Below are 20,744 nucleotides of genomic sequence, written 5' to 3' on the forward strand. Positions count from 1 at the left end.
TCAAGTTCCTTGCCTTATATTTCCCTTTCTGTTCAGTACTCCTCACAGTTTTATAAATGGAGCTGGACTGTAACCGCAGTTATTGCTTATTTACTTAGGGGCTTTTCACAGCTTATGTTTAGTCTCTTTCATCACCCTGTGGTTGGACAGATATTATTATCCTCTTCGCTTCACCTCCAAAGTTCATTTGGATTAAGTAACTTGCCCAAGATTGGACCTGTTAAGAAGCAGGGCTAGAATTCAATCTCAAGTCCACCTGGCCCCAAATCCAGTTTCTCAAATGATCTAATAGTCAAGCTAGTCTCAGAAGGTCTGAAAATCCCATAACTTCCAAGATTCAAATTATATAAAGGGAGGGTTCCCCACTTCATTAAGTCTTTAAGTTTCAAATCCACGTTGGAAAAATTTTAAAGGATAAATGATGGTAGAATGTTAGGCCCCTGCCAAGAACATAGCTCAGGAGGTTGTGAAACCACAAACTGAGATTGAGAAGTTTATAAAACCTAATGGACAAAAAACATCAGCAGAGGAAGGCAGCAATAATGAGGAATAAAGAGGTTACTGATAAGTTTTACCTCAGGCCAGAAAAAAGAAAACTCCATTAACTCCTGACCATTTCTAAAGCCATTCTTCAAAGAGTAAGAAGAATGACTCTGCCGTAGACCTTTTAAATACCTTACAGATCCCCCTAGCAGGAAATAGCTCTGCCTAGAGTTTCTCTGCTTCCCTCATCACCTTCTGAGGCTCTAGGCTAGAGGCTGGTGAGGGGTAAGTGTTGTACTTGCAAGGGGTGGAGTTTATTTGCCCTTCCTGGAACCCGAGACCAGGATATAGTAATCAGGAGATCAGGGCTCTGCTGCGGGGTGAGTTTCATCTCTGGCTCAGTCCCAGGGAGCTTCCCTCTCCCCAGCTTCCTGCTCATTTCCTGCAGGCCTGTGAGGGCACCCCGTTTAACAGGTTAAGCGCTGGCTTCAGTACTGCATGCGATCCTGCAAGGTGGCTCTTAGAGCCTCCTCTTAGCTTGCGTTGGCAAACTTGACCAAGTTCTTGGCTGCAGGCTCCAAGCTCACCTTAAATAGCCCTGAACGTTTATCATTTTAGTTTTGTTATCGTTATTTCCATCCGAGTTGTCAGCCTGCTCCAATTTTAATGAAAGTTTCAGTCCTTTATGAATATGGCTCATTATAGTTCACAAGTCACCTTAATATCCACCCTCTTTTTTTAAGTTCAAATAGCCCTGAGCAACAGGCAAAGATGGGGTTATCACTCATATTTTACAAATAAGAAACTCAAGGCTCGGAGCAGCAGAAACTAGCCAGACTCCCCACGCCTTGTGTTGCTAAGTGAGGATGTCAAGCCTGGGGGCCAGAATGTTCTGCTTCAAGCCCTCTGCCCCTCCTCACATTTGCCCTGTTTCCAGGAGCATCCCTTTGCTTGTTTGTCCCCTTATTTCAGTTAAAGGTGCCCGAGGTTAATAACACTCTGAGAGCCTGTCTGTAAGGCTGATTTGGGATGCCTGTTTCTCCAGGTGAATGGCCACCTAATGAATTAAGCAGTCTGTTAGTTGAAGCTGCTTGACCTCTTTTGTTTTTGTTTGTTTGGGCAGTTAAGATAATTGGGTAAGAACAATCAACAGTACAGAAACTGTTCAACAATTGACAGTTATTATTTTTTTTAATTGAGCTTGAGCTCACAAAACTAAGTTAAACAGCTATCTACACATATATAAATTTAAAATGGTCTCTCTTATAAAAAATGTTTTTAATATGGATGCTCATGAATCAGAATCCATGTAGTGCTTATGCGGTACGGAAAGGTGGGAGGAAGGCAAATACATTTGAATAACAGGTCCAAAGTAAGGTCATCTTGCAGGCCCAGGAACTCCCTGGGGTATTCCTGGGTGGTCGCCTTTACTGCAGAACACACTCTGTCACGTAGATTATTATGCAGGGCTTGATGCTACTAAGAGCTACTCTGTAGTGAGCATCTACTATATAATGGCACCATATTAAACTTTGTATTCCCTAATTTGTTAAATTTCATCAATTAATATTAGAGGTAGGCAGAGTTTAATAATCGATCCAAGGTTGTCATCAAGGTTGCACATAACCATTTATAATGTTCTACACTGTCAATTGATGGTTAGCACAGTGGAGGATCTGAATTTGATCTTACGTTTTGGGAGAAAAAAAGATTAAATTTTTCTAGCATCAGCAGTAACTATGAAGGTACTTACCTTTAAGTCTGGCTTTCTTATGGCTCTATTTATGAGACACTCCTCATCTGCAATGAGAGGGTGGTCAGGAGTGAGACCAAACGCGCTGTTTAATGCTGACAGGTAGATCCACATTACCTTTTTTCGAAAGTAGGTTTGGAATTCATCCTGAGGAAATAGACACCAAAACCCCCGTGAAGTTAAGAGAAGTCATCAGGCTAAAATTCAACCTAAAAAAACATCATTTTAATATAACTCTATATGTTTGTGGAGCTAATCAATATTCTGGACAGAATTATATACCTCGGAAAGCTGGCAGATATAGAGCCTTGAGGAAAAGAGCCTTATTGTCACTCACTGAGGATGTGAATGGGAGGCACTGGCACACACAACAGAGCTCCAGGGTCGAGAGGCAGATTCTCAGGTAAGAACTGGCTTTCCCTATTACCCTCCAACCATGGGGCTGTGGCCAGATGCAAAATTTCACAGGAAAATAGAGCAAGTATTCCTAAGGGTTTCTGTGAACCTCTGAGGGGGAGGAACCCAGGTCATCTAAACCCTGCCCACGTTTCCAAGCTTAACTTCAATTCTACCTCTTCCAGAACAGCCCCTTTAATACTTACTCAGGGGCTGGAGATGGGGGCAGTAGTGGGGGAGAGACACAAGGACTGTCACTATACTAACTCCAAAGGATTCTAACTGTCCCTCTCCTGTGCTCCTAAGCACTGTCTGCTTTGTATTCTCCTAGTTCATCTAAACGATCTTGTAGGAAAAAACCCTTATATCTCATTCATGTGGACAATGGCAACCTGCTCAGTGACAGTCTGATGAATGGATGGAAAAAAGACTGAATGCATGGACAGAACATTCCCAAAGGTAATTGTCAAGATGTCAGCATGAGTAGGACTGAAAAAGGTGCCTTCTTTCGTGACCTTCATTGAAGCTGCTTCCCTTTGCAATTTACTGATGACTTTCATCACAGAAGAAAACTAGAAGGGGCAGCGCTGGATTGAGTAACAGGTACCACAATGGTCCCTTAGAGACTGAGGTGATAATAACAGTGGTTATTATCTGAAGTGGTTATTATCTGAAGAGGATTTTATGATACACATAAAATTCACGTGGATGCCTGGTGAACCACAAGAGCTAGGAAGGATGGCAGGGGGAGTCAAGCCTGGGAAACAATATGATGCCTGGGGAGTGTAGGTCAGAGCTGGGAATTATCTCCACAACACCCACTTTTTTAATGAACAGTGTCTGAGCTGACTCTGCAAAAGACAGAGAGAAGATATAGTAGTTACTGTAGCTAAATCTCTTACACCAGCTCTCCTCAAGAGAAGCCCACCTACATGCCTTTGCTCCCGCTGCTTCCTTACCCTGGAATACATATCATCCTTTCCTCTCTTTAAGTTTCCATGTGGCTAGATCTCAGCCATCCATTCAGGGTCCAATTCAAAGTTTGGGGACCTCACTAATTTCCCTGGATGACCTTTCCCCTAAACCAATAGGGTGCCGAGTTTCTTACCACATTGCACCTCCATTGCATTGCCCTTTGCCTGACCAGCCCCCTTGGACTGTGAGCGGGGCTGTGTTCTGATGCATGTCTGTGCTCCAGCCAGGTTTAGCACAGGTTGTGTGTGTGTGTGTGTGTGTGTGTGTGTGTGTGAGAGAGAGAGAGAGAGAGAGAGAGAGAGAGAGAGAGAGAGAAAGATAGGAAGAAGGGGGAAAGCAAAGCAGAGGGAGTGGGGAAGGGAGGATAAAGGAAAGGAAGAATGGAACGCCTTAGTTGAAATCTGAACGTTAACAAATTAATTTTAAAAAACAGCAAAATTATCTACTATCTCATATTTTAAAAGATCACTAAATCAAATCAAATTTGTATGGAATTACTTTCCAAACTTTGAATGACTGAAGAACGCTAAATTTTGAATGACTGGGCCACTGAACTGATGGATAGGTTCTAGGTGCTGCGAGCCAGGTGACTTAGAAGACGCCTCAACATGGTTCAGCATTACGGAGTTTTGCCTTTGGCCGCATCAAATGGGGCTTTGTTATGAGAAGAACTTTGAGTTACTAATAATGACAATAATAAAAATAGTTAATATTGATTTAGTACTTACTATGTCCTAAGCACATAATACTACATATGTATTATTTCATTAGTGCTCAAAAACCTTATGATGTGGCTACTACTGTTCATTATCTTCCTCATTCTGTAGGTGAGAAAACTAAGAAATAGAGGGTAACTGTTAGAATAGAGATTGGACCCCCACCTCACACCACTTACCCCCTCCAGAGTCCCCTGTGACCCTCTCCTCCACATTTTGTTTAAAAATACAAATTTATTGGACTGCCTGAACTGGGACTGCCAAAGAACAAACTTTAATGAAAAACTTGGTAATAAAACACATAATTTGTAGGTAAATGGGAACACAAATTATAAAAGCACCGTCAAGACCAGAGACCTCTGGCCACCAAGTATGGACAACTAGGAAGACAGCTACCCTTGGTACTCTTAAGTAAAATAATGTTAACTACTAATTTTCATATGATTACTTAGTATTTTATAAAACAACCTTTTTGTGTCAGTTATCTTATTTTAGGCTCAATTCTTCAAAGTTGGTATTATCATCTGTCTCTATTTCACACATGAGAAAACCCTCCATGAGCAAGGGTAAGAACTGCTCAGGCCAGCCTGGTGTGGGTAGCCAGGGAGAACTGGGGTGTGAGGCCAGGGCTTCCCATTCTAGATCTTGGCTTCTTCCTCTTACTTGCAACAAGTTGTCCCATGGCGTTCATGTATGAAAATCACTTTGAATTGTGCACTGTGTAGCAAATAGCACCCAGTTTCTCAGAATCTCTGCTGTCTTGGCAACAGAGAATCCAAGTCCCAAAATCAAACTGTCATCCTATGATAGACTTCTAGACTGTAATGCTTAAGAAGGAAAAGCCAGAATGGAACATTGGAACTCCCAAGCTCTCAAGGCCAGTATTAACCCAATGCATCAGCTACATGCATTAGCCTAGGTGAGTATTAAAGACACATTCATCAATACACCTCCATCTTATACAGCTTGTAGCATGACTAATTGGAAGGTGCTTGGGTATGTTTGCCTTTAAGCTCACTGTCATCCCCTTGACCCCCTGGGGCCATGTAATTCCTAATTCCTTGTAATGCAAAGTAGAATTCCATCATCTAAATAAAGATACCACAATGAGGCAACCATTTTTCTTAGAGTAAGCTAATATTATTGACTTTTTTCTTGCTCACTACCCTATTAAAAAAATAAAACTCTGTAAAATCATCCATATTTTAAAAGAAATTCACCCAACTCTTTAAGGAAAAAAAGGCAAAGCAAGTGAAGAAAGTATGTCAAGGTGAGTGGTCACTCAAAGTAACATCATCCATTTCTTTCCGTTTTCAGTTTGGCATTGTCCAATATGGAAAGAGGACAGCCCCTTGTGAGTTCAAATCTCAACTCCAACCAGTCTTGAAAACCACTGCAACAGTCTGAGCCTAATTTTTTTTAATCCATCAAGTGGGGATGATAATACCACATTTCATGGTTGTTTGAAGGATTAAATGCAATAATACATGATGCACCCATCTGAGGTCTGGCCTGGACCAAGTGCAACAAATACTGGTTGAGTACAGCTCTGTGCCTTGATTTTCACAGTATGTTGTTCTGAGATCCTTCTGTAAATAGAAACTTCTTTTCCCTTTGAGTAAACTTCAGAATCTACTGTGGTGAAAACACACAAAGGGGCAAGTCAAAGCATTGGCCTGAACTTGAAGTGATAGTCAGACTGCTTTTAAATGCCAAGAGATAAGTGCCTGGCATTTATCTATCTATTTTTCCTTTCTTGAAAAGAAACATCGTTACTTGGATATTTCCACTTCGTCTGTTTGCCAGCTCTCTCAAGCAATTAATGATTTGTAAAATACTTAAATGCACCAGAGGAGCTACCACTTTAAAGAACTGTGTTGTAACACGAGTGATCCACACTGCCCCTAAAGCTAGACTTTTAACACCTCAAGTGTCATGAGCAGCCTTTACCTCCCCTTTCTCAAGAGAATTAACCAGGTCTGTCCTCAAGCTCTAAAGGAGGGGAATGTGAAATAATTCAAGAGTGCTTTTCAAAGGGCTGAGTAGACACAGAGGAACCTATGTTTGACCTGGACAGAAAGATAGCGAAGGAAACCTGGGCATTTTTTATTTCCCGTGGCCTTGCACTTCCTACATCTGAAAATGCCAGACTAGCTTTAATCTATGAGTGAAGTGAGTGACCTAGCTCATCTTGTTCCAACCTTTTATTCTAAGATTTTCATCTCTGAGAATTTAAAAGCAGTGTAACCATCACTTCAAGTTCAGGCCGATGCTGTGACTTATCCCCTTGTGTACAAGTTTTCTCCACAAAAATGTACTTCTGAGTTTGCCTTAAAAAGAAAAAGTAACCCATTGCAAAGTTCCAAAGAGACATTAGGAAATCAGGAGATGGAGACATCTCAATGCTAAAAAGCTGAACTCTAGCTGAAGCGAAGAACTTAGAGAATTATGGGTAAAGTCATAACTTACATTTCTCAGGCTTCTTCCAAGACACTGTGCTACCTTTGAAAACCCATAACTTTGGCAAAAAACTATTCTTTCTGTATTTAAGTATCATTTATGTTTCTTTCTCTTTCCCCCTCTTGGCCAGACCCATTGATACTGTCAAAACCTTGACCTCATAATTCCAAAGTAGCCTCGCTGGAAAAAGTTGACATTGACTAGAACTTAGAATTTAGTTATAAAATGGAGAGAAAAAGCTCTAAGCATTGGAAAAACCCCACACTAATTATTTTCTCAGTACTCCTGGGACACGTTGACCAAAAAAAAGGAAGTGGGGCAAGTGCCAAAGCAGGGAAGATATATGACAAAGCCTATGTCTAAGGCTATGTCTATGTTTGTGTGCAAAAGAGAAAATCCTGAACAACTCAGCACATGTTTCCGGAGAGATTGGTGGGTTTTATTTGTTTGTTTTTACAGTCATTTTCTGCGGGAAGAGGGAGTAGTGAATTGTCTGAAATATCTGGAGATGCATTCTAGAGTTAAGAAGTAAAGAAGGAAAAGTGAAGACTGGTTTAAAAATGTGTGTAGTAACCAATGGCCATGGAATGCCTGCATGTCAGTCAGAGTTTCATCTCAGTACTTACAACACACCACCTCGTTTGGTCCCCACGATAGTGAGGTAGATACTAATGTTAGCCCCACTTAACCAAAGAGGAAATGGAGGCAGAAATGGGGTCAGTAACGTATTTGCCTATTATAGATGGAATTCCCCAAAATTCATATGTTGAAGCCCTGCCCCTCAATGTGCCTGCATTTACAGATATGGCCTTTAAGGGAATAATTAAGGTTAAGTGAGGTTATTAGGGTGATGCCCTAATCCAACAGGGCTTGTTCCCTATTAAGAAGAGATAGGGACACCAGAGTTCTCCCTCTGCCACGTGAGAATGCAGAGAGAAGGCACCTGGCAGTCTGCAAGCCAGGAAGAAAGTTTTCACCAGAAACCAGTCCTGCCGATACCTTGATCTTGGACTCCCCTGTTTCAGAACAGTGAGAAATTTCTGTTGTTTAAGGAACCATCTGTGGTATTCTGTTATGGCAACGTAAGCTAATACATTGCCCAAGGTAGGTAAAGAGAAGCACTGGGAATCAAACCCAGGCACTCACTCCAGCTCCACTCTTTACTCTTAAACCACTTAACAGTATGCCTCTGGGGGGTCTGGTCCCTGGACAGGCCTCCAGTTTGGACCCTTGTTCAACTCTCAGTAGATGTTTTGCTTTCATTGCTTAAAGCTAGGGTTCCTGAAAACTTCTTTTAACTTCCCTCTGCCTCTATCTCTAAAATGGGGGGAAAATAACCTCTACCAAAACAGACCAAATACGACAATATATATGCAAATACTTTACAAACCATAAATCACAAAATAAATGGCCCTGTGTTATAAAGAGAGATGACTTCAAAACTATTTGTCTGAACATAGAATCATTTCTGAAAGCCCAGCCCACAGCATCTCAGGAATTTTCAGCTAAATGTCTAAGGCAAAGGCAGGTTGAAATGGAGGGAGGGGGGAGTGGGATTCAGAAGAGGGAATGTGTACTTAAGGGAAACATAATACTATCTTCTCTTACCTTCTCAATCACTGCTTCATTTTAGTGTCTTTGTAATGCAGTGCTGGTAGAAACCGTGAAACCATTTATTACAGATTCATTTACATTTATTTAATGGAATTAATAAATAGAATTAAATAAATATTGCACACCTGCTGCAGCCATGAGCTAGGTGCTGCGGGGAATGAAAAGTAAGCCATGGTTACTGTGTTCAAAAAGCTTATGATCTAATAGGAGAAAAAACTATAAAAAGGAATGTGGCGTAGTGGGAGAAATCTCCAGATTTTGAGCTTCAGAAGAAAGGTTCAAGTTCTTTGTCCACCTATTCCCTTTACATGGACCTTTCCCCATGTGCTCCTCCCCACCAGTTACCATCACCTTTTAACTCTTAACATCTGTTGGAGCTCAGGAAAGTCTATCCTGGCTTTCTTGACTTGGTTATATCCCTGTTCTGTAATCCTACCATAACTATGAAGCGTTCCTAAGTAGCACTTGTAACAGTTGGAATTTTTACATTTATTTGTGTATTGATCTCCATGATGTCAAGAACCCTGATTTTGCTAATTGTTATACTTTCTGTCCCCCACCATGAGCTACCACTGTGACTGGCACACAAACTGTGCTCATCAAATTTATGAAGGAGGGAGGAAGGGAGGCACCTGGCTGACATTTACTAGTTGGCAAAGTTACTTGCTCACGCACCTGTAAAATAGAGAGGATATTGCCCATTTCCCAGGGTTATTATGAGAATTAAATAAGGAGATGCTATTTTATAAGGTGTAAAGTGAATATTCCATTTTAATACAAGGTAGACTGCTCAAAGCATTCTAGCAGTCAGAGATGAAAATACACAGCTGAAAGAGAAATAAAGGAAAGGTCATTAATTCCCTTCAGACTGGATCAGCAGAACTTGATAGAGAAGGTAATATATGGCAGGGGCATGAGTAGGGTTGAATCCGTAGATGTTTACTCTTTAGAGAATGTGTGTGTGTGAGCGTGTGCATGTAGGTGCAGATGTGTGTGTGTGTTTGAGTTGACTGCTCACCAGAATCCCACTCTGTAAGGACAGGGATTTCTGTCTGTTTTGTTCATAGCTGTATTCTCAACGCCTGCAACAATGTCTGGAACATGACTGTAGCTCAGTAAATATTTATTGAATGAATAAATAATAATGAACCAATAGTAACGGATGAATGAATAGAGGAGATACGGAATATCTGGTGAAATTTTATGAGTGAAAGCATAGACAAAACATCGAAAATGGTGTTGATGTGGGAAACCTGGGCGTGGAGAGACCAGGTTGCAGAGGAGGTGGAAAGAGAGGAGGTAAGGGATCCGGGAAACATGAACACAAATGCTTGTGGCTAGTGAATACCCTGGAGGGGTCGTGGGCCGATTTGCAGAACTTCTGACTTTGCAAACAAAAGCCCCCTAGCACTGACATCTTTAGGTGAAACAGGAGGGAAAATGCTCCTGTTATTGAAATGTTGAAGTGAAATTCCCTTGGTCCGCCTGATAACCAGTCATCGCTAAGTCCTCTGCACAACATGGGCCTTTGACAGCATGTGACATACAATGGCAGTGAAGGAAAAAATGTGCCTGTAATTATAACAAAGATGAAAACTATGGAAATCATCAGGAGCATCTGAATTTAAAATGCCAGTGAATATAAATCATAGTATTTGCATAGAAATGTGGCATCACTACAGACATTGGTTAAAATTCAAAAGTAGGTGAATAATGAATAAAATGCCACTTTCAAAATTATAAAATAAAAGTGTTATTGCTCTTATCTTTTAGAAAAATCTTGCTTGTAAAGGCATTTAATATGAGAAGGGGAATTGAAAATAAACTGGGTGCTAAAGACTTGCAGTCAGTGCATCGTGGCCTTTTTAAAAAAAATGTTAAGAAATCACTTCCTAATCAGCATCTGTGATAATGAGCTGTAATCTTACCAGTGTGAGACTGATGATAAATACCGAGTACTGATTTTTTAATAACATAAAAAAACAGATATACAACATATTTTCAAGTCATGTAGTCCTTAATGGAAAGTCTTTACAGTCCAGCCACTGTGATATAATTCAAATAAAATCTTTTTTAAGGTGTCATTTTAACACAAATAACTAGCAGCAGACTTTTAAACTATTGGTGCCCAAAGCTTATTTTTATCTAAGGCTCAGAAATAATTAAATTCTTGTCTAATTACATAACGTCTAATTTAGAACCTCATTTATTTAGTCTCAAATCCATTTAAAATGACACCCCAAAGCAGGTAATTAAAAATTAAAGTAGAAATCAAGATGAAAAAGGCAAGATTAAAGCTGGTTTTGACTGTTCTGATTAGTAGAGAAGGGCGGTGAGATGGTGAAGGGCCTTGGTAGACTTCTTTTTCAGAGGCAAAGAAAGAGGTGGGGTTATGGAACGCAGCTCCCTGAGGCACCAGTGACTTTTTGAATCTGTGTGGTATATGTCCAGGTGCAAAGCTGACACCATGCAACTAGGACAAGTGACTTGATTGGGCTTCAATGTGTGTTGGGGATCCCCAGCCAGAGGAAACCTCCTCCGTGTCTCCTGTCCTAGAAGAGATCCCAGTCCTCCTGGCTACACCGGGGAGAATGCAGCACCCAACAGGCAGGGCCCTTGCATGTGGGTGCGCCTAGTCTACAGCAAGCTCTTTGGTAGCAAGCCCATGGAGTTGCTTCAGCAAAATACACACACACACACACACACACACACACGCACACGCACAATCGAAATGGTCATTGGTAATGAATTTTATAGTTTGCGAATGTCTTTGCATGCATAATGTCACTTCATCCTCACATCAGCCCAAAAAAGAACAGGTGCTTTCACTAGTCTCGTTTTACAGGTGGAGAAATTGAGGCCCTGAAGGGTTAGGTAACAAACTGAAGGTGTGACACACCTAAGGTGCTAGGGCTAGACTTCAAAACTCCTGAATCCAGGCCCGGCCAGGCGTGGCTCAGTGGTTGAGCGTCGACCTAGGATCCAGGCGATCGGGGTTCAATTCCCGGTCAGGGCACATGCCCGGGTTGTGGGCTCGATCAATGACTCTCTCATCATTGATGTCTCTATCTCTCTCTCTCCCTCTCCTCTCCTCTCTCTGAAATCAATAAAGATATATTTTTTAAAAAACAACAACAAAAAACTTCTGAATCCAAATTCCAAAACACACTAGCTTCCTGTTGGCTGACACATTTTGATTTCTCTTGCTCTTATGGGACCTTTCTCCCTCTTGAAGGGTCTGAGTGGCAGTAAGCACTTCTGTTTCTGAGGTGGTTTCTGCCACAGCAAAGCATCGCCCACTGAGAACTAATTTGGGGAAGAGGAAGTACCCAAGGGGTAGGTGTAAGTACTTTGCCAATCCTCCTTTTATGCCGGAAAATAAGGATCTCACAGGTCCTTAAGTTCACATGGAGGGGTTTGATCTATGAAAGGATCCCAAATATGTGGCCTTCCATATGTTCTTATGTCTTAACTCGGAGCTACAGAAAGCAAGCCTCTCTCTACCCTTGCTCCAGGAAAACACCTAGGCTATGTACAGAAAGACCACTTCTAACACTTTGCTAAATCTGGATCATTCCCCTTGAGACTATGTAAATATATATTGGCTGAACCATAAAGCAAATGTCCAGGCTTCTATTCTTCTCCCAAGAACCAAGTGAGCTCATAAGTGGGAGTGATACTATCTCCAGCAGTGTTTCTCAAAGTATGGTCTTACTTTGAGACCAAGCATTAGCATCAACTGAGAACGTGTTAAAATGCAAATCTAATGAATTAGGAACTCCAGGGGAGAGAGCAGTTAATAAGTCCTCCAGATGATTCTGATGTTACTGAAGTTTGGAAACCACTGGTCTAAGTACAGTTGCATGGGAACAGCCCTGCGCTAGGAGCCAGGATACACGGGACTTGGTCCTAGTTAGGCCCCTCACTCACCTAGGAATGCAATAAATCGTATCCCCTCTACAGGCCTCATTTCCTCACTAGTCAAATGATGAAGTCTTCCTTGGTAAGGGCCAGACATACTTCTCTAATGCATATTCTGTGATCCTTCATGAAAATTATGGTTTGAGCCAGCATTGGAGTAAGGCTCCCAGCCCAACATCATCAATATGGCTTGCTCTTACTCCACAATAATCTTTCCTTCTTAAAGTCTTGAAGTTTATTTTCCAAAAATCTTTAGTTGAAATACAGTTGAACTTGGGAGGAGGTTGCCTCAGTTCTCACATTTATTTTCCAAAAATCTTTATTTGAAATACAGTTGAATTTGGGAGGAGGTTGCCTCAGTTCTCAGTTCACAAGTCACCTAAGCTGGGACAAAGAAAAGGTGGTTTTTGAAGCAACCAGGATCCAGGAAGAAGGGTCTGGGCTAATGCCAGTGGAGTAAGTCAACAAAGACAAACTTCATCCAATTGCCAGTTTCACTGAGGTCTAGCCCCAACTCTGTTAGACGAAAATGTGGAATTTTTTGGCCAGTTAAAAGACATTGCTATCTTCCTCTCTTTCTGCATTAAATAGAATGTTTACTAGAGAGATTGCTCTATACAAAAAGAAGCTAACAGCTCAGCAGAGGTTGATTTATCAAGAATCTGGTTGTCATTCTAGGTCATTTGGGCTGATGCATTATTAGAGACACTCAAGCAGAAAAGCATCCTCCCTGGGACTGTCCTTTGATGCCCAACAATAGGAATGTTCACTTCAGCCTTCAGCCACCACTCGTTTATGGAATCCCTACCATATGCAGGAAATAGGGATATAGCAATTGAGTTAGAAATTATCCCTTTCTTTAAGGAGCTGACAATCTGGCAGAAATTATGCACGTTCCCTAAGTGTAATGAATGCTAGGAAGAGGTATTATGGGAGCAAATTCAGGGAAATTCACCTAATGTCAGGGCCTTGGGTTGGAAGAGAAAGACAATGACCTTAGGGACAAGATGGTTGCATTTCTTACCCTAGCATATCTGCAGGATGCAACACACTCCCATCAATAACTGTGGCTCTCTCAAATGAGCAGGGGAAAGCAGCGTCCTCCAAGGAGTGCTCCTCCTCGCCTCCCTGCCTCTCCCCTCCCTTCCTCAGTTTCCCGATGGAGGGGGGCTGGGATAGGCACGAACATGTCAGCATGCAGGAAGAAAGCTTAGTGTGCGTTTTGTAGCCCGTAACCTGACTTAATTACTTCCCCGTACCTATTATTTTTGGCTATTAACATGGTTATTCTCTGCTGTAATATTCATACAACTCACAATTTTAAAAGGAATATCCTGTGAAAGCCCATAATACACAAATGATTAAATCCTTGGTACACATGTAAAGGCAGGGCTGTGATGGAATCTGAGGTTCAAGCTCCCTGCCACCTGCTTTGTGCTCCTCTCTCCACAGTCGTCCCATAACAAGGTGGCCAAGAGAAAGGGCCACCAGGAACAAAACCACACCCACACTTACTGTTGTCCTCAGCAATACGATGTCTGCTTCTTGCAAGGAACATGGGACGCAATTTGCCCACACATGCCAAGCGGGTCTCCAGTAAAACACCAAGGGGAGGATCCCAAATGAGAAGATGGATCCAGCAAGGCAGAGGGTTTTCCGGCAGCTGTGAGTCTGGTAGCCAAATATCTCCTGGGGCAGAATGAAAGGGACCCCAAATATTGGTTAAACACAATAAGCAACAAATAAGTAAATTGGGTTTTGGTGATGAAACTGAGAGCAAAGAGTAAAGAAGTTGAGCAGGTTGAGGTGAGGAAAGGCTGAGGGGTTGAGAGAGTGGGGGAGAATCCCTGACAACGTGTAAGACCTGATCCTAGGCCTCCAAGAAGTTGCAGTCTAACTGGGAAATTCAGTTTGTGCAGTATGAGCACCCAGCTACCCTGTGAAAAGCACTATGCTAGGTGCTATGTTGTCTTGTTTAAGCCTCACAATCATCCCCTGAGTAGGATATCACCCTCAGTTCACAAATGATGACCCTGAGCTCAGAAAGGCTGAATGGGATGACTTGTCCAAGGCCACAGAGCTAAGAAGTTTGGCTGCATTATTCAAACTCAGGTCTGTCAGCCTCCTAGTCTTGAGCATGATCCACAGCCTAGATATGACCACGAGACAGGTGACAGGAGCACAGGTGACCCCAGCATCCACTGACTCCCTTGGCTGGGACTGACAGCCTGGTAGTTAAGAAGGACTAGAGGCAGGCCTTGAGTTTGGAGTCAGGGTTTGGTCAAAGTGTTTGACCACAAGAGGATGAACCACTAAATGCCACCCTGCCTTTGGGAGTTTGGGGCAGAGCTGTGCATTCACACCCTCCTGTCTTGTTCAACAGCAGAAAGAAGAGACTATTTGGATTGTTTCGACTGATGCCTATTGAGCACCGGCTATGTGCCATGAGGTGATATGAGGCCCAGGAAGATACTAATGTGAAAGGGACAAGAGTCTTACCTCTCACAGACTTATAATTTGGACAAACTTCTTTCCAAGTAAGGCCTTGGACAGAATAGAAAACTACCCCTGAAGTGTATGGCCTCAGTTTCACAACTATATCCCATGAAGCCATAGGTACATTTTATACTGGTTAGAAAGGCTCAGTTGAGAAGTAGAGACTCCTGGTTAAAAGCACATTCTCTGGACCAAGACACTCTGGGTTCAAAGCCTAGCTCTACCACTCACTGGGTGGGACCTGGAGGAAATTATTTAACCCTTTATTCCTCAGTTTGTCACCCATAAAATAGGAGTGGTGATAGTACCTCACGGGATTGCTATAAAGCTTAAATTAGTTAATATGTGTAAATTCTGTGTAAGCATTTACTGCTACTGCTGTTGCTACTACTACTATTAGTTTACCATTTCCTGAAACTGACCTGAAACTCATCTGAAACGATACTCCTTTGTTTATTGGCATTTAGATCTAAAAATCCCTAGTGTGAACAGTTCTGGTCTTGTTAGAATTACCTGTTAGGATAACAGGAGCTGGAACTTGCAACTTGGAATCCACCAGCTTCTCTACCTCCCTTGATCAAGATTACATTATCAGAAAAGGTTCTGTGATCTTTGGCTGAGAGTTGCTTTCGCCTGTAATTATTAGGCTCCTTCCTCTCACTAGCAACACATGCAGGTGGTGAATGGCTTTGTGGGTATAGCCCATATTTGGTATGCCTTTAATAAATGTTCACATTGATTCAGAAAGACAAGCTCTTAACTGAGCTTGCAAAACAAGAAGTCTATCCTGACATTAGGGCCCTTCTGTCCCAAGCTCAAGTGCTGCTCTCCAGACGTTAACCCTGGATCCGCTCCATTCCCCCATCACACCTGTGGAGGAGTCCCGATCCTAAATTCCACACCTGCCCTGAGTTCATCCTACCATCTTCTCCCATGCGCTTTTTTATGTTCTATTTATTTACTTATTTATTTTAATATATCTTTATTGATTTCAGAGAGAGGAAGGGAGAGGGGGAGAGGGAGATAGAAACATCAATGATGAGAGAGTCATTGATCGAGCCCGCAACCCGAGCCTGTGCCCTGACCGGGAATCGAACTGCGATCGCCTGGATCGTAGGCCGATGCTCAACCGCTGAGCCACGCCTGGCGGGGCTGTTCTGACACTTTAAAATAAATCAACTTCTACCATTCAACTGAGCCAGTTTATCATCTTTTTAAATATTACATTTAAGAGCTTCCTTATATTGCCGTTGAGCCCCATCTAACCTGCCTGAGTTATGCCCGTTCTATGGCACAGCCTCCCTGTCACCATGCATTCTTGTACAGACCATGCAAGGAGAGCCTTCTGTAGTTTCCAAAGTGTCTTCATGTTCATTATCAAAATTAAGTAAGCAGGAATGATTATCCTCATTTCCTAGCTGAGAAAAACTATAAAGTTTAAAGTTATTATATGTAACAATTATTATTAGCAACTATTTTGTAACAAGGATATCAGCTAATGGTAACAGAGCAAGTAAAACACTTTACCAAGCACTTTACACGTTTAGTGTAAAAAAAAAAAAAAAAAAGATTAAATAAAGCTCATCCATAACTCAAAACTGAGCTTCCAGTCTAGACCTTTGCAGCACATGGAAGATACCGTGAGCTGGCCCTTTTTACTCTAAGGCTCTTTTTCATTCTGTCCTAAATTTCAGTTCAACTTAAATGTTTTTTAAGTGTCCCCCAAATAATGGGCATGTGTTAGACACAGTGATGAATGAGACCATGTCTCTAACCTCAAGAAGCTTATTAGTTTAATGGGAAGAGAGGCACATAAGTAGATGAGATTAGATAAGGTTAGAGCAATAAAAAGATTAAATAGAGGGGTGACTATAAAAATTGTCATCTAAATTCGGTCCTATTAATAACACTGAGACAACAGGGGTAGACCAGAAGTGTCCCAGGCAAGCCCGGTGAATACTCCCCTAGTTATACCAGGGTATTACCCTAAAAGTTTGCCAGCTCCCAGTCCTGTGGAGATTACAACACCAGTTAGTAGCTCATGACCACAATCCACTGCCAAATTTCAATAGAAAAGCTGGAATAGTGTGGATAAGGAGTGTTCAATTACTGTTTGTTGAAATAAATTGAATTGGACTAACTTAAAGTGAATTGCATTGCAGGGACCATTATAGATACTAGGTTTAATATTGCAAAAATTAGCATGGTGCTGTTTATTACCACCCATAGCAATTTACATCCTGCATTATGGAGCAAGGCCTTCCATGTCCCTGAATATGTTTGAGGGAAACATCCCAGCTACTCCGCTCTCCACTCACTCTTACCTCCCACAAAAAAAGAAGCAATCAGCCAAAAATAGAATATTGGGAAAATATCAACAGAATATCCCACTCATGGCAGTCTATGTGCATCATGAAATAATACACTGTCCCTTTCTTTGTGCACCTCACCCACAGACTCTTCTCCTCCCTCTGCCCCTGGGCATCTAATCTTTTGTGTCTTTAAGGGCCCCAACTTTGCCTTCCAGGTGTACAAGCCTTCTCCCCTGCAGAGCCCCTGCAATCAAGAAGCCAAGCTGTGCTCCCCAAAGCAATGGTCTAAACTTTGTTACCAAATAGTTGCCAAAGCCGACAGAACCCCTAAAGCATCTATAGACTCTCCCCAGAAAAATACATAGAGATGCGCACACATAAACTCCACCGAGATTCAGGGGGTTCCCAGAGTCTAGAGAGGACCCTGCCCTAGAGGGTCCCTGAGGCCGAACCAAGGCTGATCTTCAGAGTTTAGACTCTGTGCTTAACTTAGGGCCAACAGTAAGCACCTAGTAAATGTGAAGTTATGGAGGGACGGGCTCAGGGAAATGCAGGTGAGGGTGGAGGGGGACAGCAAGAGCAGGGCAGTGGCTGAGTCCAAGAGGCTTCACCAGGTGGTGTCACCTGGGGCTCGCGGGGGCCCGAGAGCACTCTCAGCCTTGTTACCCCATGGCCTGCCAGGAGGGAAGACTCAGGTTAACCAGGTCAGAGATGAAGTGTAATGAGAGAGTGAGATGTATGTACACAACTGTCCACCAACCGGATAAACATATGGGTAGGCACTGAGAGTCTGTTTTCTCCCTAATGGCACCATCGCCACAGTTGTGACTGTCCGCCATGGAGCCATGAGCAAGCATAGTGTTCAAAATGGGCTCTGGAGTCGCCTCTGACCATCTCCACCCTGAGTAACACGCCTCCTTTAAACATATTAACTTACTCTATCAAATTACAATCAAATCCTGTTGGTCTGGGAGTCATTTGTTCTCTTTAAAACAATTTTGCGTTTCTCTACTGGCTTCATTAAATATTTGAAAGTTTAAATAATTCATTTTTTAAAGTTCACCTCCTGAAAGATAATCTCTTTTCTCTTGTTTTGGGTGTGGAGAAAAAGTTTTACCATAATTTCCATGCATTATAATCCACCTCACTATTTATCCCAACCCCAAGCCCCATTCAAATTCCTGCCTTAGTAGCTTCTTGTTTCACACCCTTTCCTGATAAAGGATGACTTTCTAAGGTCCTGTCAGTTAACTGGCTCCTCGGGCCAGGTGGGCAGACTTTAAAAGCGAGTGACGTTATCCAGAAACCTTAAACTGGAGGTTTAAATTATGACCTACACAGATTTCTTGATGGCCTGTGAAGTATTTCATAAAATTTTAAATTGGTCCTCCAGTTATTTTCATATAAAAATTCTGATGCCTGCCTTTTCTTTAAAGTAAATAAGAAATCATAAGCCCTGGCTGGGTAGTTCAGTTGGTTAGAGGATTGTCCCGAGACGCCAAGGTTTCGGGTTTGACCCCTTGCCGGGGCACATACAAGAATCAACCAATGAATGCATAAAAAAGTGGAACAAATGGATGTCTCTCTCTTACTCTCTCCAATAAAAATTTAAAAAATGAAGTAAGATACATCACAAATTGTGACCACACTGTACCTACATCCTTGCACTGTAAGAATCATCTAAAGAGCACCAGGCATGTGCATAATCCCCCAGGAACTAACCCAACACCATCCAGTACCCAGTGAGAGGGAGCCTGAGGTGTGTTCACACGGGCGGATCTTGAACAGCACTGCAAACCAACCAACTGCAGCAACTTGCAGTATGTGTGACTCTTAGTAATACAATAAAGAGTAAGTGAAACAAGTCAGTGAGAAAACTGAAAACCTTTTCATAAGGTTAAAAACAGCTAAAATTTAAAATATATTTTCAGGATACACTTAGGTAAGGAAAACTCCATAGAAAGGAAAGCAAGGGGAAAATGAACACATGAGGCAGGATAATGCTTACCTGTACCAAGGCAAGGTGAGGAAATGAGGGGCTACATTGTCAAAATAGGTTGTTGTTAAGGTGTTTGGGCCATCACAATATTATAAAGATCTAATTAACTAACTAAATGAACGCAACACAGCACAGGTAAACAATGACAATGTGTCATGGACCAAGAAGACAAACAATCTAACTGTGAGCACTGAAGCCTTAGGAAAAAAAGGAAGAAAGAACCAGCCAGAGCAAGTAAGAGATGCTTCCCTTTAAATGAGTGAGTGTTCCCCCTTTTCCCATGGCCCTGCCATGCTTTTTTCCCTCCCAACACTGAGGCCATATGTCAGATTCCGTTTCTCAGCTCATGCGGGGTCTGCTCATTGAAGTTACCCCCTCACCCTATTATAGGCCAGTGGTTTACAACCAAATTGAGGGTAGTTTTGCCCCTGAGGGGATATTTGGCAATGGCTGGAGACATTTTTGGTCACTCTCAACTGGGTTAGAGGTGCCACTCACATCTGATGGGTAGAGACCAAGAATACTGCTAAATATCCTACAATGCAGAGGACAGCTGCCCCCCAACCTTCACAACAAAAAATTATCTGGTCAAAAATAATGCTGTGTTTGATAAGCTTGCTATAGGCATTTGAGTTTCCCCCACCTAACCTTAGTAGGCGTCTAGGTCCGAGTGCCCAGGGTGTCATCCTCAGCGCCAAGAGAGAACTAGAACATTTTGATACGAGATCTATAGTAAAAAAGGATTCACACTTAATGCCAAATGACCGCTAAGGTCAGTAATGATCACAGCAACTCATTTTGCAGCTGAGGGAACTGAAGTGCTAAGAAAGAAAGAAAATTTCCCAGTTGTCTGCCCCTGCCTCCCTCCCGGACCAGAGCAGACCCATCTCACTCTCCTGCAGCCACAAGGACTCAGCATTTCCTTGAACTCTCAGAGCCCTTCCTTGAGTTCTCCTTTAAATGTTTCCTGCTCAGGGAGTTTTCAGTCCATCTCCTATATTTTGATTATAAGCCCTGATCTTTTACACCCTTTACAAATACTTTTTTATCATTTTCACAATTTGCAATTAGTATTTTTTGCTTGCTTTCTTAACTATTCTTCTTTTCTGCCCCTAACAAAAAGACTTTCGGTTCTGTGAGTTACAGATTTATTCAAGCTTGTTTCCTCCGATGCTGTTTACCCAGCACCTAGTACATTATCTACATGTAGTTGTAGCTGGCACTCAGAAAATATTCACTGAATGAGTGAATAAATAAATGAGTGACCCTAGTACAGATAAGAGGGAAGGAAGGCAGCCGATCAATGACTCTCTCATCATTGATGTTTCTCTCTCTCTCTCTCCCTCTCCCTTCCTCTCTCTGAAATCAATAAAGATATATTTTAAAAAAAAGAAATCATTTTTTTAAAAAAAGAAATACTCTCCAACAATGACTACGTAACAGCTGTGTCCCATTTTCCATGAACAATGTTGATAACTGTTGAGTGGTGGCAAGAGTGAGCCTTGAGGGGATGTTTAGAAGTCAAGTGGCCTGGCCACCATTCTCTGCCGAGGACCAACTGCTAGAATGTCATTTAACTCAATTTAACTCCTGGCTTTGGAATTTCACTTTTCTCTCAT

General features: G+C 42.1%; 1 protein-coding gene across 1 annotated transcript in view; it reads right to left on the reverse strand.

Moving 5' to 3' along the window:
* ATP13A4 (ATPase 13A4) overlaps positions 1–20,744 on the reverse strand; it is a 107,046-nt gene that overhangs the window by 66,857 nt on the left and 19,445 nt on the right. Inside the window, exons 2-3 of the mRNA XM_081137649.1 lie at positions 13,834–14,007; positions 2,237–2,383 (exon numbers count right to left, since the gene is read on the reverse strand). Coding sequence (XP_080993775.1) covers positions 2,237–2,383; positions 13,834–14,007 — 321 coding nt within the window. The remainder of the gene's footprint in view (positions 1–2,236; positions 2,384–13,833; positions 14,008–20,744) is intronic.

This window comes from Miniopterus schreibersii (assembly GCF_964146895.1).
Source record: "Miniopterus schreibersii genome assembly, chromosome: 5".
Taxonomy (NCBI): domain Eukaryota; kingdom Metazoa; phylum Chordata; class Mammalia; order Chiroptera; family Miniopteridae; genus Miniopterus; species Miniopterus schreibersii.